A 24,114-nucleotide genomic window follows, 5' to 3' on the forward strand; every position below is an offset into this window, starting at 1 on the left:
TTCTTACCTTGGCAAATCGCACCATAGTAACCATCATCACACCCCAAACATTTAGAGGCATTTAAGCACAGTCTACAACCTTTAGGACAGTTTTGGTCACACTCACTACCGTATTTACCGTTACTACATCCATTCAAACAGTTCCCATTCAGTTTACACGTTTTATTTATGCAAGCAGTGTTGCATTGATATTGACATCGTTTTCCATAAAAATAGGATTTTTTACATTTTGTGCACAAATCATTTGAATCACATGATGAACAGTTTTCGGGACATTTATAGCACTTGGATCCATTCATAAACCATTGATCACCACATTTTTGACATTCTATCTTTCCTGTATCCCCTCGCTGGACACAGTGTGTACAACTTCTTATTGCAGCGCTGCATTGCTGGTTACATTTCTCACCAAACCATCCATCTTTACACCCAAAGGCACACGTCTGATTATTAAAACATGTTAATTCTAAACAGTTATTGCCACAAACTTCTGTACAAAAGGGACCGTATTTGCCTGAAATACATTTTTCACAGTGCCCTGTATCTTTGTTACATTGTCTCTGTAAGTCACAATGATTGCTACATTTCTTTTCACATTTACTGCCATAGTGTCCCGAAGAACATGTATTGCAGTCGCCTGATTTTATTTCACATGATTTATTCCCTCCACATGAAGTGGGGCATTGTTCAGTACACGTCAGGCCATAATAATCTTGTTCACAAACATCACAGATGATTTCTTTTTGTTTACATCGTTGGCAATTTCTTGGACACGTGGTGTTGCACGTATTCCCCCTATACCCTGCTTTACACTCTATACAATCACCAATTCTCTCACATGTATCCCCTTTACAGTTTAAAGAACATGTAAGATTACAAAAGCGACCAAACCTATTCTTTGGACACTTTTCACACAAACCAGTGGTTTTATCACAACTTTCATTGCAATTCCCCAAACACTCATCATTACAGTATTTACCATAATAACCATCAACACATGACAAACAGGAACCCGTTCTTTGATTACAGTATCTATTTAAGCAATTTGAAGGACACTCCATTGAACAATTTTTAGAATAAAAACCTCTTCTACATAAACAATATCCAGAACTCTTAGCACATTGATCTTGACAACCAAATGAGCAATTTTTCTCACACTGGTCCCCAAAATGTCCATTTTTGCATCCAAAACAATCACCCGTAGTAGAGTTGCAGCCATTCTCATCGCAGAATAGAGAGCATGGTTCGCCACAAGACTCTCCATATAAACCTTTTTGACAAACACAATCTCCCGACGTTTTATCACAACTCTTGTTGCATCCTGATGGACATATATTACTGCAATTTTCTCCGAATGTGCCACTTGTACAATCTATGTTTGCAAAACAATTAAAAGTGAATTCATTTTTTGAAAGTTGACTTTCAAAATGTTGAAGATAGAACATTTTTATCTATTTTATCTTCAAAGAATTCTCTTTTTTGTTTGATAATAAAATTGAACGAAAAAACATTACCATTCATCGGATAGCTAAAAAAAAGCTAGTAGTTTATCATTCAAGTATCCTAACAATCGAGTCTGAACAACTTACGCTCCAGTATAAATATTGATAAATTCTAAAATTATGAATTTAAATTTTTATCAATCATTCCGAAATTTGTATATCCCCATGACGCGTGAAAATATGTTAGAAAACGTATCTTTGTAAAAATCAATACTCATTTTTTTATTCAGTGGTTTGTATTCAAGTAGCAGAGTTGTGAAAATCTGAAGTAGTATCAGATAAAACAATATAAATGCACCCCCCCACGGCATAAGCTGATGTGTATATTTTCTCCCCTTTCAACATATACACATTTGTTAAAATTAACACCATACTGTAATTTGGAGTAAACGTAATCGATATGCTCAAGAGAAGAAAATTGCTTCAAATTCATTCAATTTTATTAAGGTAAACATTTTTACCATTTTAAAAAATGTTTAAGATTAAAATACGTAAAACAATTATTTTGCGTTAGTATTAGCATTTCATACTTTCCCATTATGCACAAATACCCCTGGTATAAAAGTCAAAAGTCATATTTCATGCCCTATCTCTTGACTTGATTTTTTTCTACTTTGGAGATTAATGAAAAGGAAAAATGGTTTCATTTTTTCAGCATATTACTGTAGAAGTACTTTTTCTGCGTGGTATTACTTTACACTATGTACGCGGTCACAAATTATCCGTGGAAATTTGCCCAATCATACTCAAAATACTTGTAAGGAATATAGTGAGAATCTAAGAAATCCGCGTAATTTTCTACCCCTGGATTCACGAGAAATCGAGAATTATGACCCCGTGGAAAATAGTACGTCTACAGTATACCAAACAGCATTTAATTAAAAGACATCCAAAGTGATAATTTAAATTGGCTATTAACATACCCAATCTTTGTATTTCAAAAACCTGTAATGTCGGATTTCCTTCAGACACAATTTCGAGATATTTCCCAGTAAGAGGTTGACTGCATTTCATTGTTATGGTTCTTTCAATGTCCGCTTCAGTATGTAAAAAGGTGTCACAAGTCACTGCAGGTTCACGAACATATTCCATCTCCTTTACATAGAATGTGTACTTCGTGTTTCTTCCTGCAAATACAATCACAGATGAGCAAAGACAACTCTCAGAGTTTCATTTACATTATATCAGATACTGGTATACTTACGAAGGAATAGGGTAACGTCTACTTCATCAATTTGTGTTGCATCTTTAAGCTCGACTCGTACAAATGGTAACTGACTTGAATCCGTTATAGATGTTTGTAGATTATCATCCAGTATTTTAGACTGTGTGTTTTCTTCACCATCAGGTTGATATAATGTATTAGCTAAAAGGAAGCTGGATAATTAGCATGTCAGTTACTTTATGAAGCAAAAACAACAATTTATTTTAAATAGGGCATCTCAGCAACAAAAGTCGGACATTTTTTCAAATAATAACAAACATTCCACACGTAGTCTACATTTTTGGATTCTATGAGTATATACATGTGTATATAGTTTGATAAATCTAATTATGATATAATTATAATAATTTATCATTCAGTGGTGCTAATAAAAATTTGATTATTCTTATCTTTTCATCTTGTGTTTCCAGCCTCAAAACCTTTGTTCACAAGGAACAGGGCTCTGTATGATCGTGTAGACATACGCAGTACATCTACTTTTTATTTTTTAGAAAATAAATTAATAAACAACCAAGACAAGACGACTGAAGCAATCATTTTTAATGGCTGATCATACATGGAGTTCAATGTCAACTTAATACATAAAGGAAAAAATGATTAGGAATGAGCTATAATTGTAAATAGTAACATTTCCTTCAATAGTTGTTGATATAAAGTATTGACTGCAGCTGGCGTTGGGGCGTTAACAAGTTGCATACCTTTTTAAGGGGGGAGAGTAAAGCCCCACAGGGATATTTATCATGGTTAATAGTTGATATGACTGTAGACATAATTTTACTCATGTATGTCTCGTCAGCATATGATGAGCTAGTATAATTAGTTGGAGATGTACACAGTATAGCATTATTGCATTTTGTGATGTGCAGTTACATTTCCGTATATATATATATATATATATATATATATATATATATATATATATATATATATATATATATATATATATATATATATATATATATATATATATATATATATATATATATATATATATATATATAAAGCAAAGAAAAAATAAAAATGACCAACGACACGAACAATAAAACAAAAACAACTAGCACTACTACTAAACTACTAAACACTACATATTTACAAACTTAGTTACATGTTGAATTGGAAATTTTTAAGAACACTATTAAAGAAAGAAATCCGGACCGCTATGAAATACGTCCGGTCTACCGGGTATACTCGGGTGAAGTGCAATTTACATAATTGAACGAATTAATTATGCTAATTAATTACGACAATCAGTAAATCGTACATTGTTTCATTCTCTCAATATGGCGTAACTATACTTGAAGAATAATCAAAGAAAAATAATATAGCAGGGATATTTTAAAATATGAATTATGATCTGTTATAAATTTTGAAATATTTTAGGACTTATTATCGGGAAAAAATAATTAACAAAGGCGTAAACAATTCATAGTTATGTGGGTTGTTCGAGAGTTGGTGACGCAAATTAACTGTAGAGTTAATACTAAAATGAGAGAATAATCTTGTTTAGTATCTTCAGGAATTGGGTCTAGTCTACGTTCATTCTGGTGAAGTCATTCAGTTTGTTAATACCATTAGGGCGGAATGACTTCAATCTGTGCATCCAGAACTTTTCTTTGCTTTTTCTCTGAGCGTCTGTCCATCTTGGGTTATGGTCAATCACCACTACTGTCATGTCCTCCCATTTGTGACCCTCAAGGTTGAAATGTTCCCCAACGGGTTCATTGAGTTTTTTGGTCCTAACGGTCGAACAGTGGTATATATATATATATATATATATATATATATATATATATATATATATATATATATATATATATATATATATATATATATATATATATATATATATATATATATATATATATATATATATATATATATATATATATTCCTGTACTCTATTTTGCAGTTGTAGATATTGTTGCTTCTTTTTTTACAAGGGGATGCTAATTTTATTGTGTTTTTCTCTTTCATTCTTTCATTTATTTTCAGCCGTATGTTTTTTGCAATATTTAACTTGATAAATAAATGACATTCAACTGTCTGATTAAATTATCTTTTTCTATAGGTGTAAGGCAGACATACATACAAGGGATGTTTTCTTCAATAGTTGTTGAAATAACGTATAGGCTTAAAAAACTGGATCAGAGTAACAATTTTAAGGGAAAAAACACATTTTTCATTTAGAAAGCTCATATCAGAGGCAAAAGTAGTAACAGATAAAAACAACCTTACCTCTTTGGCATTTATTTTTAACTGATCCACCCCATCCAGGCGAACATTCTGTACATGTTTTGTTACAGTCTACACAGTGGCACTCACACGTACCATTACCCAGACATTGTCCTGAAGAATTAAAAAAAACACAATTTGACCAAAAGCAAACTACTTTCTACTGCTACACTATTATTAATTAAGCTTATCTGACACTTCTTTCTCAAAACCAGAATTTGGAAGTTTATCTATTCAAATGTATTTTTATTCGTACATGTATGTTTGTATATATCTTTTAATTTATATACAGTGCACAAAAAAAACGTTGTATTAACTTGAAAGATCGAGAGAAAATAATCATAACTTTCATAAGTTATATTGACTTACAGGTTTTCGGTTTTTTTTCTTTTTGTATAATGATAAGTTTCAACCAATCAGAGAACTACAAGTTAGTATAAATTTTCTTTGTTGTTTTTATAAATAGATTATTAATACTATTATACTATATTAAAAAATGAAACATAAGGAGATAATGAACAGTATTCAAGATCAAAGTCCATAAAAGAATACAAAACAGAAGTAGAGCGAACACGGGCTTAATACACAGGTTGGATCAGGTGCCACGGAGGAGTGAGTATCCCCTCCTGACAGGTCACACCCGCCGTGTGCTACTTGTCATGATCAGGAAATAACGGGGGAAAAAATGAAATTAAGTATTAAGACAGAGATTATAAAGTGTTGAAAGACAATCAAAAATCTATAGAAAAAGATACCATAAAATCTTTACTTGAATTCAGAAAGCTTAAGCTTAAACTTCATATTTTAAGTATTCATGTATTATATACATGTATAAAGACATTGCAGTCAATCTCAAACTTACAACTAAGAATATGATAAATAATTTAACTCAGATAAGATCCTTGATGTTGAAAAGCAAGCATTTCTAAAAGCCCTTTCATCTATATACATAAATTAAGTGTCAACAAACCTTTGGAAATTTTGACTAGTTCAAATTGAACTATCATCAGGAAACCCAGCGTTTTTATCTAAAAAAAATTGTTTGAGAAAATATGACAAATTTTAATTATACATGCGATCATGAAATTTTCGAAATTGAATCCAAAAAACTTTATGTTCGATTGTTCAAATTGCTTAATATTTCATCAAAATCAGATTCATTTCAAGTACATGCAAGCTTTTAGTGAAAAGAACGACAGGAAAACACTCAGTAACAACAATGTAAACAACAAATAATGAAAATGTTTGTAAAAAAAAAAAAAAAACTTACTTTCATGTTTGAGCACATCCAAAAAGATATCCTGAATTATCAAAAACCCAAAGTAGTTGTACTGCTCAAAGCAAACATGTCCATGAACAAGAATTACTTCGTTAGCTTCCGTAATTATTTAATGAAAATAATTTTAATGGACTGGTAATTGGTCGCTGAGTTGACTTAAATATTATTCGTGTTATTTGGAGAAATGACCATTTGGAGTTATAACCAGTAAGAAAAAAGTGTCACTTTCTCTTTGAGTGCTCTCTAATAGTTTTGAGTACAGACCTGTTATTACTTACGCCTCTACTTCATTCCGTCTGATTTCGTTGACATCACTCTGCACGTGTACAGCAAATCACAATCACGGAAGTAAACAATATTTTTTTGAGAAATGAATTATGGCGGATGTGCGAGAATATTCAGTATATTGTTCACACGTTATTAGCTGCAATGTTGTGATGATATGATTTGTGAACGAGTTGATTGTAAAAAAAAATAGACAAGAGGCAACCCTACATAGACAGTTCTTATAAATAATAGCACTGAGGAAATTGTGTACCATTTTATTTATCCTCAAATACTATAAAACTATTAAACCAAGTATACTGGACATAGTATGCTTTATTATATACCTGATGTGTATCACTCAATTTTACTGTTGATTTTATGCAATAACGTGACGTCGTGATCCGACTTTCCGGATCACCACACTGTGGTTTTCTGAATTCATATCACCACCCTCTGAAACTGATGACGTACTACGCAGAAATATGACGTTATTTTTTTGCGCGTTAAAATGTCCCTTGTTAATATGCTTTGTTAATGTATTATTATTATAAACTTGTCAAAATCTCTTCTAAGTCCCCACACTTTATTTTTTCTAAATGTTCAAAACCTTTACATCAATAATCTAGTTGCTTACAATTTTGCCTTCTATTTGCAATACTTACCTGTCAAGGCCAAAAAAATTGTAATCTAATGTGTAATTACTCGACAGTGACCATTTTTGTTAAAAAGCATGAAGTTCGATTTCCATATGTTTTTCGGGTGTGTTCTTCTTATTTTTTACTTCCATGTGTTCTTCATCTTTAATTAATAACGAAAAACAGAAAAAAAAGATTGATTATATACCTGACAACAATGTGAAAGTGAAGTTGAATTGGCCCAAGCTGGTCGTAGTTAACGAGAGTTCTGTTTCCTTTCACTGTATGACTTTATTTTACTTAAAAACTTTATAATTACTTTATAATTATCAACAAACGCAACAGAATAATCCTGGAATTTATGAGGAAAAATCAATGGAACCGGAACCGGAAGTGCCCTCCCTCAATGTCAAACTGGAGGAGTGGGGAATACATATAATGAGACATTATGTAACTATTGTCGGCAAGGCACATGCACTTTCAGTAAGCCCCTTTGTCATCATAATCTCAACCCTAACTTACACGTATGGAAGAAGATAGACCGGAGTGTGAGACAACTTTTCCAGCAGCAGAATCTAGCGGAACTAGAGGAAGACCTAGTTACCACATGGAAAAACATTCAATAAATGAATTTTTCTTCACTAGTGTGACCTTTTTGAGGAACGGTTGTCTTGCTGTGAATTCGTTTGAACGGAGGTTAATGCAGTATTTAACGTTGTGATTTTTTAAATTCTAGGGTGCCTTAACGTTTCTGCATATTGTGTTAATGTGCTTCAATAAATATAAATTAAGTGCCAAAAATTGTTTTGCTACTTTTTTATCCTGTATACATATTAAATCAAACTGTTAAAATATTTCAATATAATAGCGGTGTAAAGCAAAAATCTGCTTGGGGACTTAGAAATTTTGACTAGTATACAATTGATCCCTAAAGATTTATTTTAATATATTTATCCAGTTATAAGGGGGTGTATAAAAAAGAACTGCGAACGATAGTATTGTTCTCCCACCTACCTCCAAGTCAATTTTCAAAAGTACACCCCCCACCCCCGTGTCACAAAAATTCCTTTTTACAGGTAGTATGGAATGTTATTTCAAAAATTCATACCAAAGCTTTTTGTTTGACACGGGGGAATGTATGTTTATTGACCAAAAAAACGATAAAAATGCTTATTTTCCACCAATATCAAAGCGATTTACAACCGAAACATAATATTTCATTAATATATTTATGTTTTTTTATTTGCCTAAAACATAAGGAAAGATATGAAGAACATTTAATTATTTCCAAAACAAAGTATGGTGATGCTTGAAACTCCGATTTCAATGGAAAATATCGTCTACCCCACCCCTCCCCCCTTTTCAAGAGCTGGAATTATGGATAATTCAAACCATCACTAACCATTGAATTCTTTGAGTTCTTTATATTAAACAAAGATTTTATGGCTAAATTGCTATTTATATTGAATTGAATGGTTCCAAAATATAGGCGGGAATCAAGAGTAAGCGTGCGTATTTCTTTATCATTATATCAGTAACTTGATCCGAAGAGCCGTATCCTCCGCCCCAGCCCGGGGTTGAACTCTCGACCTTCGGAATCTGTCTCCTAGCAATACAGGAACAGCGCGTTAGACCACTCGGCTATCTAGGCAAGTCAAAAAATGCTTTCAATGCCGATGGAATTCTCACAGCGCTGCCCTATACTACAAGATCATTAAGAATAGAAGTGATGTACAGTTATTTGGACACAAGTTTTATTAGAGAATCGGTTGCCCGTGTGGCGCAGTGGTTTAGAATGTCTGCTCTAGAGTCGCGAAGTAAGGAGTCAATTCTTACGTCGCGGGTTCGAATCCCACTGTGGGACATGGAGACCGGTCCTTCGGATGAGACCGTATAAACCGGCACGAAAAAGATCCCTCCCTGCTCAATGGCCCTGAGAGCCGAGTATAGGACAAAATTTGCAGCTCTCCACCGGCAAGTGGTGGCGCCTCCATATGAGTGAAAAATTCTCGAGAGGGACATTAAACAATATACTATCAATATTAGAGGATCGTTACCAATACATGTTGTATGAATTTAATTTTATTTATAAAACACAATTTACAACAGCTTAAACCAAAATTGTATTGCTAGGAAACAGATTCCGTAGGTCGAGAGTTCAACCACGGACTGGGGAGAAAGTGGGTATAATTCATATACTGTGGACCTTCAGATATCCGGACGCCAGATATACGGATGCTTCAGTATCTGGACGATTTTTCATCAGAACGGAATTTTTTAAACGTTATTTATCTTGTTTAACTGATAATTCAGGTATCCGGATGCTTCACATAACCGGGCAAATTAACTAATAACCAAAGCGTCCGAATAAACGAGGCTCCACTGTCTGAGTGAATTTCTTTGTACTTTCTATATTAATATTCCTTCACTTAGGACAGTTATGTTACTTTAAGAGCTTATTGTATTATAAAAGTTTTGTCCAAGTCAAAGTTGCCCTATCTTAACTTTACATTGAAAACGGTAAACAGAAAATTATTTTTCCTACCTTGGCAAATCGCACCATAGTAACCATCATCGCACTCCAAACATTTAGAAGAATTGAAGCACAGCTTACAACCTTTAGGACAGTTCTGGTCACACTCACTACCGTATTTACCGTTACTACATCCATTCAAACAGTCCCCATTCATTTTACACATGTTATTTATGCAAGCGTTGTTACATTGATATTGACATCGTTCCCCATAAAAATAGGACTTTTGACATTTCGTGCACATATCATTTGATTCACATGATGAACAGTTTTCGGGACATTTATAGCACTTGGATCCATTCATAAACCATTGATCACCACATTTTAGACATTCTATCTTTCCTGTATCCCGTCGCTGGACACAGTGTGTACAACTTCTTATTGCAGCGCTGCATTGCTGGTAACATTCCTTTCCAAACCATCCATCTTTACACCCAAAAGAACACGTCTGATTTTTAAAACATGTTAATTCTAAACAGTTTTCACTACAAACTTCTGTACAAAAAGGGCCGTATTTGCTAGCAATACATTGTTCACAGTGCCCTGTATCTCTGTTACATTGTCTCTGTAAGTCACAAAAATCGCTACATTTCTGTTTACATTTGTTGCCATAGTATCCTGTCGAACATGTATGACAATATCCTGATTTTATTTCACAGGATTTATTACCTCCACATGAAATTGGACATTCTTCAGAACACGTCAGGCCATAATAACCTTGTTTACAACTAACGCAGATGAATTCTGTTTGTTTACATAGATTGCAATGTCTTGGACATTGGCCGTTACACTTATTTCCCCTATACCCGGCCTTACACTCTTTACAATCACCGTCATCTCTATCACATGTATCGCCTTTACAATTCAAAGGACATGTGAGATTACAGAAACGACCATACATATTCCGTGGACACTTTGCACACAAACCAGTGGTTTTATCACAACTTTCATTGCAATTCCCCAAACACTCATCATTACAGTATTTGCCATAATAACCATCAACACATGACAAACAGGAACCCGTTGTTTGATTACAGTATCTATTTAAGCAATTTGAAGGACACTCCATTGAACAATTTTCAGAATAAAAACCTCTTTTACATGAACAATATCCAGACGTCTTATGACATTGATCTTGACAACCAATTGAGCAGTTTTTCTCACACTGGTCCCCAAAATGTCCATTTTTGCATCCAAAACAATCACCGGTACTAGAGTTGCAGCCATTCTCATCGCAGAATGAAGAGCATGTTTCGCCACAAGACTCTCCATATAAACCTTTTTGACAAACACAATCTCCCGACGTTTTGTCACATTCCTTGTTGCATCCTGATGGACATATATTACTGCAGTTTCTTCCGAAAGTGCCTGTTGTACAATCTACTTTTCCAAAGCAATTAAAACTGAATTCATTTTTTGAAAAATGACCATATTAAAGATGGAAACATTTTTATATGTTTTTATCTTCAAAGAATTCTCTGTTTTGATTGTTAATAAAATAAAAAAAAAAACAATAACATTTACTGGATACCATAGAATAGCTAGTAATTTTTAGGTCATCTGAGTAAACTCAGGTGACCTATTGCTATCTGTTTTCGTCCGTCGTCGTGCGTCGTCCATCGTCAGTCGTCTATCGTGTGTTAACATTTGAACATTTTCAGCTTCTTCTCTGCCACTGCTCAACCAATTCCAACGAAATTTAGCATAAAGCATCTATGGGTAAAGGGAAATATAAATTATGTATTTCATGGTCCCTGTCCCACTGGGCCTGGGGGTGGAGCCAAAACCACTAAAATTAATGCAATCTTTAAAAATCTTCTTCTTTTCTCCTGGACATCAAGCAGTCAAATTGTTAACATGAATTTAATGACCATTGAGTCCTCTACCAAAATTTTGAAATTTATGGCCCAGGGGTCAGGGGTTGTAGTGCTAGGGCGGGGCTCTATTGATTGTATAGTGAAAATGCATTATTTCTTTGAAAATCTTCTTCTCTGCTCCTGGGTATTAAATACACTAACGAAAAAAATAGTTATGAAGAGGAAGAATGCCTTTTCCAAAATTGTGAATTTTATAGCCCCAGAGTCAGGAGTTCTGGTGTTAGGGTGGGGCTGTATTGATTATCATAGTGAAAATACATTAGTTCTTTTAAAAATCTTCTTCTCTGCTCCTGGGTATCAAACAAACTAAGTAAGTACATAGTTATGATGAGCGAGAATGCCTCTTCCAAAATTGTGAATTTTATGGCCCCAGGGTCAGGTTCCTGGTGTTGGGCGGGGCTCTATTGATTATATAGTGAAAAATTGATTATATAGTGAAAATATATGAATTCTTTGAAAATCTTCTCTGCTCCTGGGTATTATGCAGATGAACTACCTGTATAGCTATGAAGAGCAAGGGCCATATTTTCTGAATTGTGAATTTCAAGGCCCCAAAATCAGGGGTACCATAGTGGGGGTTGGGGGGGTGGGGGGGGCTCTACTTATATAAAGCCCATGGGCCTCTTCTTTATTCAGGTATTCTAACAATCGAGTCTGAACAACTTACGCTTCAATACAAATATTGATTAATTAATTATAAATTGAAAAAAAAATATTTTTATCAATTATTCCAAAATTTGTTTATTTCCATGAGGTGTGAAAATGTTACAAAACGTATGTTTGTAAAAATCAATACTTAATTTTTTATTCAGTGGTTTTTGTTCAAGACACATTTCGTACTTCCCCATTATGGGGGGGGGGGGCTCTACTTATATACTGAAAATGAATTAATTAATTGAAATATGCTCCTTGGTATTAATAAAACATTTTTGATAAGCTAGGGTGCCTTTTCCAAAATTGTGAAATGTCTGGACCAAGGATTAGGGGTTCATGTGTGGTAGTGGCACTACTAATTATTGCTAAATATTACTGATTAGTCGAAATGCATTTTTTTCTTCCCCTACTTTATATATGGATAATAAGTAACCAAAGTAAGCATCCTAAGTGTATAGTTATGATAAGCAAAGTGCCTCTTTCAAAATTGTGAATTTTTACAGCCTAGTTTAACAGTAACCAAATTCAAGATTGGAAAGTTGTTGCATGATGCTCAGGTGACCTATAAAGCCCATGGGCCTCTTCATTATATTATTCAGGTATTTTCAATCGAGTCTCAACATACTATTTGTTCAGATACAAATATTGATTAATTAATTATAAATTGAAAAAAAAATATTTTTATCAATTATTCCAAAATTTGTTTATCTCCATGAGGTGTGATAATGTTACAAAATGTATGTTTGTAAAAATCAATACTCAATTTTTTATTCAGTGATTTTTTTCAAGTAACACATTTCGTACTTCCCCATTATGCACAAATATAAGAGTCAACGGTCACATTTCATGCTGTATCTCTTGATTATATTTTTCTCTACTTTGGAGGTTAATGAAAACAGAAATTATTTCATTTTTTCTGCATATACCAAACAGCATTTAATCAAAAAATATCCAAAGTCTTAATTTAAAATTGATATCAACATACCTAATCTTTGGATTTCAAAAACCTGTAATGTGGGATTTCCTTCAGATACAATTTCGAGATATTTCCCGGTAAGAGGTTCACTACATTTCATCTTTATGGTTCTTTCTATGTCCTCTTCAGTGTGTAATAAGGTGTCACAAGTCACTGCAGGTTCACGTACATATTCCCTCTCCTTTACATAGAATGTGCACTTCGTGTTTCTTCCTGCAAATTCAATCACAGATAAGCAAAGCCAACTTTCAGAGTGTCATTTACATTATATCAGATACAGGTATACTTACGAAGGAATAAGGTAACGTCTACTTCATCAATTTGTGTTGCATTTTTAAGCTGGATTCGTACAAATGGTAACTGGCTTGAATCCGTTACAGATGTTCGTAGATCATCATCCAGTATTTTAGAATGTGTGTTTTCTTCAACATCAGCTTGATATAAAGTATTAGCTAAAAGGAAACTGGATAATTAGCATGTTATTCACTTTATAAAGCAAAACAAGCATTTAATTTAAATAGCGCATCTCAGCAACAAAAGTCAGAACATTTTACAAATAAAAACAAACAATCCACACGTAGTCTACATTTTTGGTTTTTATGAGTATATATATTTCCATAAGTCTACTAATGATTTATCATTCATTGGTGCTAAAAAATTGATTATTCTTATCTTCTCACCTTGTGTTTCCAGCCTCAAAATCTTTGTTCACAAGGAACAGGGCTCTGTTTGATCGTGTAGACATACGTAGTACATCTACTTTTTATTTTTTTTAAATTGAATTCATAAATAACCACCGTGTTACCCAGTCAAGAAGACTGAAGCAATCATTTTTGATGACTGATCATACATGGAGTATAATGTCAACTTAATATATAGAGAATAAAGATGAGGAATTAGCTAAAATTGTAAATAGTTAATATAAAGGGGGTGTTTTTCTTCAATAGTTGTTTAAATAAAGTATTGATTGAAGCTGGTGTTGGGGCGTTAACAAGCCATCAAACATGGCAGCCCTAGGGGTTTCCCCAGCATATGTTGCATACCTCTTTAAAGGGGATAGGAATATTTACCACGGGTAATAGTTGTGATATGACTATATATTTTTACTCATCTATGTCAACTCAGAGTATGATATGCAAGTCTAATTAGCTGGAGGCGTACAGTATAGCATTTTTGCATTGGTGATGTACAGTTACATTTTTCCATACGACTGTATTTAACGAGACTTCAGTATTTTTAATATTATATGTTCTTTTCTATATATGCTTTTATGGTTGCTTTACAAAATATGGGTTTTTCTTAACACTTTCGTGTAGTCTATTTTAAAGTTCTTGTAATTGTTTTCTTTTTTCTTACAGGGGATGCTAATTTTATTTCTGCAATATTTAACATGGAAGATAAATGACATTCAACTCTCTGATGATTTCATTTTTCTATGGGCGTGAGGCATATATACATATAGGGGGTGCTTTTCTTCAAAATATGTTGAAATGAAGTATTGGTTGAATCTGGAAAAAACTGGATCATGGTAACAAATTTAAATAAAAAAATCATTTTTCATTTAGAAAGCTCATATCAGAGGCAAAAGTAGTAACAGATAAAACAACCATTCTAAACATAGCTTACTTCTTTGGCATTTATTTCTAACTGATCCACCCCATCCAGGAGAACATTCTGTACATGTTTTGTTACAGTTTACACAGTGACAAACACACGTACCATTACTCAGACATTGTCCTGAAGAATTAAAATCAAAATTTTACCAAATGCAAAATACGTTCTTTTGCTAGACTATTATTAATAAAGCCTGTCTGATACTTCTTTCTCAAAAGCAGATTTAGACGTTTACATGTATCTTTCTTGAATTTTTTATTCGTACATGTATATATGTATTTGGCATTATTTTAAATGTTTTGGCACAATATACATGATATACGAAAACGTTGTATTAACCTGAAAGATCGAGCGAAATAAACATAATTTTCATAAGTTATATTAACTTATATGTTTTCGATATATATATATATTTTTTGCAATATGCTAAGTTTCAGCCAATCAGAAAACTACAGGTAATTATATATTTAAAACAAGATGTGTTTATGAAATACTATGCGTCCGGCAGCAATAAAGTTCGAAAAACGTATTTTTAGCCTATAGGTAACAGTCAAGGTTACACGGTCATTGACCTTGATGGCATTTGAAGTCTCTTATGGTTCCAAAGTAATGGTGAAAGTTCGAGAAAGGTATTTTAGCAGGTCTGAGCAGGTGTCATGAAGGAGTGAGCATCCCCTACCGACTGGTCACACCCACCCTGTGTTCCTTGTCATGATTGAGAAATAACGGGAAAATAAAAGTAAGTATTATGAAAAAGTTCGATTCACTTGAAAGACAATTAGAAACTTAAAAAAGCTACCGTAAAATCTTTGCATTGAATTCAGTCTTTCGCAGTAAGTATTATATGCATGTATAAAGACATTGTATTCAATTTCAACCTTACAACTAAGAATTGATAAATAATTTAACTCAGATGAAATCCTTGATGTTAAAAAGCAAGCATTTCTTTATACATAAATTAAGTGTCTACATACCTTTGGATATTTTGACTACTACAAATTGAATTATAATCAGGAATCCCAGAGTATTTACCTAGAAAAAAAATGTTTATGAAATACATGTATGATCCATTTCATCTATACGTGTGATCCTAATATAATCGAAATTGAATTCAAAATGTTTAATGCTCCATTGTTCAATTTTTTAAATACTTCTTCAAAATCAGATTTATTTCAGGTACATGCAAGCTTTAAGTGAAAAGTTCGACCGGAAAACATTCAGTAATATTATTTGTAAAAAAAAAAACTTACTTTCATGTTTTCACACGTTCAAAATTATATCCTAAATTATCAAAACCCAAAGTAGCTTTTCTATTCTGAAAGCAAAATGAAATCGCATACAAATATGTCCCTCCGTCAGCTTCCTTAGTTATTAATGAAGAATGATTGTAATGGACTGGTAATTGATCACTGAGTTGACTCAAATATTATTTGTGTTATTTGGAGAAATAAAAAACCATCACAAGATATAACCACTGAGAGAAAAGTGTCACTTTCTATATGAGTGCTCTCTAAAGGTTTAAAGAAAATTGAATAAAATCTTGTTTTTATTGTCAAGAAACGAATATGGTTCCTTGTAACACTGAATTTTTTATTAGAATTATTTTCGCTTCTAGAGTATTTTTTGTCAAAGATCTAATAATTCATCACAAAGTTAAAACAATTAAGAATGAAAATCACGGAAGAACGCAATATTTTCTGGGAAATGAATAATGGCGGAGGTTCCAGAATATTCAGTATATTGTTGACACGTTTTCATCTGCAATGTTGTGATGGTTTGTGGAAGGGTTAATTGTTTAAAAAAAAAAAAAAAAAAAAAAAGAAGAAGGAAAAAAAGAATGATGCACCCAGAGATGCGTCTTACACGGTACATCTACAGCCGTTTGTCTTTACGGAAAATCTATCATGTACTATGACCTATTTCTGATTAAATTCCTTTCTTTTGTTTATTAGTATGTGAAAATTTAGGTCCATTTACTAAAATTTTGAAAATTTACAACGATTTTTACGATGCAGTCATACGATTCACGGAGCAATCAATTGACGCTAAATGGAGTGACAACCAGATCTTAAACCAGTTAAGCTTTTCATTAGCTCTAAATACTTTTCATTTCTTTAGTCGTTTTTTCTACTGCCGAATTAAATACATGTATCTATATCAAAACATGTCACTCTTATTCTATAATGTCTTTTGTATTGTTTTGGATATTAGTGAGATCTTAAAATAGATGTCTAGGCAGATAAGCAATCAGGTATGGAGACAATGCAAAATCGATGTCATAGGATTCATGGAGAAATCAATTGACGTTAAATGAAGTGACAACCAGATCTCAAACCCGTTAAGCTTTTCATTAGCTCTAAATACCTTTCATTTCTTTCGTCTTTTTTTTCTAATGCCGAATTAAATACATGTATCTATACCAAAACATGTCACTCTTATTCTATAATGTCTTTTGTATTGTTTTGGATATTAGTGAGATCTTAAAATAGATGTCTAGGCAGATAAGCAATCAGGTATCGATACAATGCAAAATCTATATGCGCAACTTCCATGCAATAAGTGGGGTACTGAGATATCTCAAGAGTTCATCATTAAAAATGTTAAGCCCTTTATTTTTATAAAGCTATTACTATTTAAATACTTTTGTCCTTTGTACGTATATAAAATTCCCAGCAACATCTATAAAAGAATTTTAGTCTATTTTTTTTTTTATATTTTCCTGTGGTCTGCACACATACATTGTAGTAGCTCGATGCTCCATTAAGTTCAATGACGTCCCCATTCTTGGCTTTGTTTTTACGTGTTGATTACATTTAAATGGCTATAAACAGTCCTCTAATTTAATTAAAAATTTTGACAAGAGAAGTTTCATGAATACTGAAGCGATTGGTAAAATATCAAGATTATTTTTGCGCTACAACTTTGTAATTTTTAATTTCATTAAAATGCGTATGTAATGTAAACGTGCGAAAAAGGAGCATGCTCCGTGAAGCATTTTGTATCAAATAATATAGCTGTATATTTTTAAAGGAGTACTGGAAAACACCAAATCTTTGTATATTTGTTAGAAAATAGGTAAGGTTTTTAACTGGAGAGTTTTACCGGTTTCATTGAAATAGCGCGCTCACAATAGAACTTGTCAGCGAACTTTTCGTACAGCCCTCGTAGATCATTTATCAAGCAAATGAAATAAACAAATGATTATGTAAGCTAGAAATAGATCACAAATATGAAAGATGATAAAGCATATATGAAAAACAAATTAATTAATATATGCAGATTTATTAGTATTTCCTATCAAAATCATAACAAGAGGCCCATGGGCCACATCGCTCACCTGAGAAGCTTTGGCCATTCTGTTTTTTACCAGATTTCCAATTTGTAATTACATATTGTGACCCCATCCTACCCCATTGATCATAATTTAGACAATTTGAAATCTACTCTACCCCAGGATGCTTCCACATAAGGTTTCAGCTTTTCTGGCCCAGTGGTTCTTGAGAAGAAGATTTTTCTTAAAATTTCTAATATATTTCTATGTAAAATTTGGATTCCCTATTGTGGCCCCGCCCTACCCCCGGGGGTCATGATTTGAACAATTTAGAATCTACACTACCCCAGGATACTTCCACATAAGTTTCAGCTTTGTTCTTAAGAAGAAGATTTTCAAAGATTTTTCCTATATAGTTCTATGTAAAACTTGGATTCCCCATTGTGGCCCTGCCCTATCCCCGAGGGTCATGATTTGAACAATTTAGAATCTACACTACCCTAGGATGCTTCCACATAAGTTTCAGCTTTTCTGGCCCAGTGATTCTTGAGAAGAAGATTTTCAAAGATTTTTCCTATATATTTCTATGTAAAACTTGGATTCCCCATTGTGGCCCCGCCCTACCCCCGGGGGTTATGATTTGAACAATTTAGAATCTACACTACCCCAGGATGCTTCCACAGAAGTTTCAGCTTTACTGGCCCAGTGGTTCTTTAGAAGAAGATTTTTTAATGACCCCACCCTATTTTTGTCTTTTCTTGATTATCTCCCCTTGTGAGGGAACTTGGCCCTTCATTTTAACAATTTAAATTTCTTTTTACCCAAGGATGCTTTGTACCAAGTTTGGTCAAAATTGGCCTAGTGGTTCTTGAGAAGAAGTCGAAAATGTGAAAAGTTTACAGACGGACGGACAGACGGACGGACGGACGACGGACAAAATGTGATCAGAAAAATTCACTTGAGCCTTCGGCTCAGGTGAGCTAAAAACTAACAACTAATTTGTATGTATCTGGCACCTGGGCAGGTCTGTTTATTGGACGCATCTATTGGACAGGTGAGTATTTCAGCCCGAGGTGTGTCCTGTACTCGGACAGGTCTAGGACAGGTAAGTACGAAAGACCAGAAGGCCCATTTGTTATGAATATATTCAACGATTTCTTGATAGTAAACACATAATAAAGGAGAGTAATCAAATATTGAACCCGCTTTTGATTGGTTAGTCTGGATCTTGAATCTCGAAACTAGAATTTTGAATTTCGAATTTCGAATCTCGTATTTTGAAACTCGAATCTCGAATGAGCCTTCTGGGCTTTCGTAGGTAAGGGTCTCCGAGTTTCTGTCCTATACACAGAAAGTTCTTAAGAATAATAGCACATTCTTAACGTAGTTCATCTCTTTGTTTATTTCTTTTAATTCTAACTGACCCACCACATCCAGGCAGACATTCTGTACACGGTTCTGTACAATCCACACAGTGACAAACACATGTAGCATTACTCAGAAATTGTCCTGATAAATTGAAAACAATATTGACCAAAACAATGAAGCAGATGTTAAATTGGACACTTTTTATGATTTGAGGTATCGAAATTGAATTGTGAAATTTTCGATAAGGTACAGGAAATGGGTATGGTTCTTTGTTACACTGAATATTATATTAGGATTTTTTTCGCTTCTAATGTATTTTTGTCAAATATTTAATAATTCGTTAAAAAGTTAAAACAATTACAACTATTGCTGTTTATAGAACAAAACACGAGAAAACATTTTACATAATTCATGTACTCCAATATTTATTTTACCCTAATAATCACCAGAAAAATGCAAACCGTATAAACACTTGTTTTTGAGATTAATACGGTTATTTACCAACCCGTGAAGTAAATCACACCCCTTTTATTAATATTTTTATTTAATCGGTAAATTAATTGATTTTATGATAAAAATGAGTTTTTTTTTAGACAAATGAAAATATAAGTGTATGTGTTCTAATAATAATTATATTAATAAATATAAATAATAAATATTATTAATACACGAATTTACAAATAAACGAATCATTATGTTACCCGAGGTACTAAAAATTCAAAACAAAAATAAGAGGGATTGATTGATTGATTGATTGATTGATTGATTGATTGATTGATTGATTGATTGATTGATTGATTGATTGATTGATTGATTGATTGATTGCACATGTATTTTGTTTTACCACCCGGTCGAGAATTTTACAGACGTCGCCATAAATCTGCGAAGGGCTTCAAATTTAACTTTTTATTGCTACGAAGCAGTCGTACCAACGCCTGTAGTGACACAAGGCCTCGGTTTTTAAGGTTTCATCCGAAGGATCCGCAACTTTCATTTCAAAAGTGCCGAGCATTTGGACTAAAGACGGTTGGTTCCTATTTTCCATAGGCTGAGGGTCAGACGCGAATCTGATCGCCTCAGTCGCGGCCATGATTCGAACACACTGGAAGAACACTAGCTATTCCAAAGACGTATAATCATTCGATTTTTAACAAAACAGAAAAACATACCAAAATTGAAAAGTGAATGTTTCATTGTAAACAAAGATGTTTTTCCCATTGAAGCGTTCGCATTTTTGAGCTTCGCAGTTTTTATTTATATCTAAATGCAACTTTTAAAGTGATGTATACCTCTCTACCAACATTTCTATAAAATAACTTGCCATTTCAACAAAAACAAGACTCTATGCCTAAGATACTCCATAAATGCATTATTGCGATCGAGAGTGTTATTTGATTAATGGTATAAAAAAGATTATCACTGAATAACTTGGTAATACCCAATAATATTTCAGCAGTGTGTTTTATATAAATTATGTGAAACAACATTTGCTGTACATAAACAGATATATTGATAGCTCAAAGCCCATTTTTAAAAATATAAATCAGGTATTAAGCGCCAAATAATAGTGAGCATTCCCTGCAAACCGATCACATCAGCCGTGTACTCGATGGACAGGAAGAACGGGGGAAATGGGTTTGAATAGTACGGCAATAACAATTAGTATGAAAAATTTATTTCAGTCATTATTTAACTCATTGATAGGTATAATTAACTGAAAATGACATTGTAGCGACCAAAATAAAACTTGCAAAAAGATGACTTCAAACAAGACTGTTGGTATTCTTATTTCATAAATCTGTTTGTCATTAGCTTGCTACTGTGTATGGAATCATTTAACCCCATATGCAGGAGATTAGGGTACATAGCTATATAAGTTAATAAGGAAATCTTACGATTAAAAAACGAGGCCGCCATGTTTATCATTTTGTTTTGCTTCTCGTTACCATTAAAGCTTTGAATATCTTTCAATATTACCCTTTCGATAGTGGTTGTAATGAGGAATCCTTCGTATGGATAAACGAAATTCCCACTGTCCCTATATCCACTATCTAGCAAAACCACAGCCAAGTGAACAGGCCTGGTAAACGTGAAAGAACCTCTCATCAATACAATATTGAAATAGTTACTTTAATAACAGTTGTTATTTTAAAAGTATTGTGATTAGTTGATACAATGTATCGTTTGTTTTGTAGAGCATTTTTAACGACTTCTGGAATAATTATTTCAATAGTAGACACAACATGTTGCAAAATTATTGTTGATTATCCAGCAATTAGATACAATTGTTAAAATTATCTCCGAAATTTTAAAAGGTATACATTTAAAGCCATACATCAACTAAAAGACATCCTCCCCTCTACCATTTAATGTGTGGGTCATAGAACTTGTCTTTGAAATGGCCAATTTTTATGTGAAATAAACAAAATCTTTCTACATCATAACTTACACATTTTACCTATATACTCGTGAAAACAAACCTTTGTCACCAATTAAAACTGAACTATAAAAAGGGATCCAAACGTTTTCATCTAAAAACAATTACGTACAATTTATTAAATATGTTAAATGTTTCTTTCGAATATCGGATTTGAGAGTGTGAATGTAAACTGAATTAACTGTTAACTGAATTTTACCTCGTCTATATAATAAGTATAAAAAGTGGCTTCATTGAAACATTTCAATAAATTGCAAACACATTAGTCTTAAATACAAGCACATTTTATTTAGCCATGTGCTAAATTTACATTTAAAAAAGTCTAAATAAACTTACTTTTATGCCTTTATTCTCCCGAACATTTCGCAAATATCATATGAAACAGTGTGCTTTCGGTTCTTTAATATAGCTGGCAACTTCCGTATATTTTTGAGTCACTAAATTTACCTAATTTATAAGCCTCGAGTACCTCAATAATCTGAATGTACAAACTAATTTTGTAGAGTATACAGGTTTAAAAATAGCTGTTACAAAGATATTGAAAAGTATTGATATTGAAAAAAGAGAAGAAAGTGGACCTTTTATCCCAAATTCAATTTACATTTTTTATAAAAGCACAAATGGTTGTAAAGATATGTACAATATACTCATCAAGAAGAAAAAGCAAACAATTAAAGCATTAGAAAAGTGGGAAAATAATGGAATATCTTTGGCGAGTTAGAATGGAACAAACTTTTTGAACTACCATTTAAAGTTTAAAAAGCGGCAAAAGTTCAGTGGATGCAATTTCAAATCCTGCACAGGATTATTGCAACAAATATATACCTATACAAACTTAAACTAATTGAGTCACCTGTTTGCTCATTTTGTAAACAAAAGTTGAAAAAATAGAACATTTATTTTTTTAATGTTTCTGTGTAAAAAAAAAAAAATATGGTGTCATAAAGAGGAGTGGTTTATAAAAAAAAATTCCATTTTATTATTAATTTTGATAGAACAGATATACCGTTTGGGAAATTCAACAATAAAAACATGTATAGATTAAACAATAAAATAATACTTACTGTAATTCAATTTATTTTTGCCAGTAGGTTTAAAAATATGCCTAAATTAAGTATTGCAATGCTAGAAAAAAATATTGTAGATAGAATACTAGTTGAAAAGGCTATTTTTTAAAGAAATTGTAAATTTTCAGAATATGAAAAGAACTGGAAAATTATTTGTGATATGCTATAATGTATTTATTTTTTTTCGAATTTATACTCAAATGTACAAGTATGGTAAAATAGTGAAAACTGTTCCCCCACTTCACTTTTTAAAAAAAAATGTTTTTCTTCCTCCACCCTCCTCTTTGTTTACTTCTTTGTATATAAAGCTTTCACAATGAAGGTTCATAATATACACAAATGTCATATATCTTTTGCAGCTTTATGAAATGAACTTGTATTTAGCATTTACCAAAGAGAATTTGTATTAAGTATACAATATAAATTACATGGGAGAAAAATTGAAAGTATGTATTGAATGTAAACAAATCTATTGTACATAGTCTGTAAATATGAAAGCAAAAATAAATTCTATGAATTAAAAAAAAAATTACCAAATTTACACACAATAATCGAAATCATCATCAGTTTGGAACAAATATCAAACAATTATTTATAATATTGTCAATTATTTTATACAGATCAAAAACGCTCGTGTTTAATACAAGTGCATGCGCAATGACTGACGGATTAGAAAAAAGCATTTATATTTTATACGTAAATGAAGCTGAGTATAGAAAAAACCATCCCGTTTTTCATAAAGTTTTGTTATCAGGTTACAAACGACTTTTTTCTTGTAAAATATTCAAATATAAATCTGATGTGTCACACTCTGTGGTATCTGTGGTATTCAGCTTGAAAAGTAGGAAAGTATATAGTGATCAGGATGTACGTCTGTCCGTCTGTATAATCTGTCCTTCTGTCGACCTGTACGTCCGTTCGTCTGTATAATCTGTCCTTCTGTCGACCTGTACGTCCGTCCGTCTGTATAATCTGTCCTTCTGTCGACCTGTACGTCCGTCCATCTGTATATATCTTTCCATCTGTCGACCTGTACGTCCGTCCCTTCCATCCGCAACTCTTATACCACTGAATAAATTTTAACGATGCTTTTACGGAATCTTTGTTACATTGTGCCATTGTGCACCCTCTAATTTCACCTTTTGATCAAACACATATTTCATGCAAAACATGGACA

The 24,114-nt window shown here is 32.8% G+C and overlaps 2 protein-coding genes across 2 annotated transcripts; both read right to left on the reverse strand.

Moving 5' to 3' along the window:
• Positions 1-1,461: 1,461 nt before the first annotated feature.
• LOC134244588 (uncharacterized) lies at positions 1,462-6,495 on the reverse strand. Its single transcript, XM_062726841.1, has 5 exons — positions 6,230-6,495; positions 5,930-5,987; positions 4,963-5,073; positions 2,707-2,868; positions 1,462-2,629 (listed from the first exon to the last, which is right to left on the reverse strand). Exons 1-5 carry the CDS (start codon positions 6,245-6,247, stop codon positions 2,313-2,315), a joined length of 666 nt encoding a protein of 221 aa, XP_062582825.1. The 5' UTR covers positions 6,248-6,495; the 3' UTR covers positions 1,462-2,312.
• Positions 6,496-7,512: 1,017 nt separating this feature from the next.
• On the reverse strand, positions 7,513-22,223 carry LOC134244579 (multiple epidermal growth factor-like domains protein 6). Its single transcript, XM_062726833.1, has 9 exons — positions 22,207-22,223; positions 16,045-16,075; positions 15,769-15,826; positions 14,807-14,917; positions 13,471-13,632; positions 13,190-13,393; positions 9,686-11,041; positions 7,663-7,736; positions 7,513-7,554 (listed from the first exon to the last, which is right to left on the reverse strand). The coding sequence occupies exons 2-9, from the start codon at positions 16,048-16,050 to the stop codon at positions 7,513-7,515; spliced, it is 2,013 nt and encodes a 670-aa protein (XP_062582817.1). The 5' UTR covers positions 16,051-16,075; positions 22,207-22,223.
• Positions 22,224-24,114: the final 1,891 nt, after the last annotated feature.

The sequence above is a fragment of the Saccostrea cucullata genome, unplaced genomic scaffold (assembly GCF_032062105.1).
Source record: "Saccostrea cucullata isolate Sc308-1 unplaced genomic scaffold, CSIRO_AGI_Scuc_v1 ctg33, whole genome shotgun sequence".
NCBI lineage: Eukaryota > Metazoa > Mollusca > Bivalvia > Ostreida > Ostreidae > Saccostrea > Saccostrea cuccullata.

Bases quoted from the DNA above. Each gene is read 5' to 3' on its own strand.
- LOC134244588 (XM_062726841.1), bottom strand. The intron at 5,074-5,929 runs GTTTGTTGACAC...TTAATTCTTCAG, and splicing joins ACTAGTCAAAATTTCCAAAG to GACAATGTCTGGGTAATGGT. The intron at 2,630-2,706 runs GTAAGTATACCA...TTGTATTTGCAG, and splicing joins AGACGTTACCCTATTCCTTC to GAAGAAACACGAAGTACACA.
- LOC134244579 (XM_062726833.1), bottom strand. The intron at 13,633-14,806 runs GTAAGCTATGTT...GTTTCCTTTTAG, and splicing joins TAGAAATAAATGCCAAAGAA to CTAATACTTTATATCAAGCT. The intron at 7,737-9,685 runs GTAGGAAAAATA...TGTGGTAACTAG, and splicing joins CTATGGTGCGATTTGCCAAG to GTCTTCCTCTAGTTCCGCTA.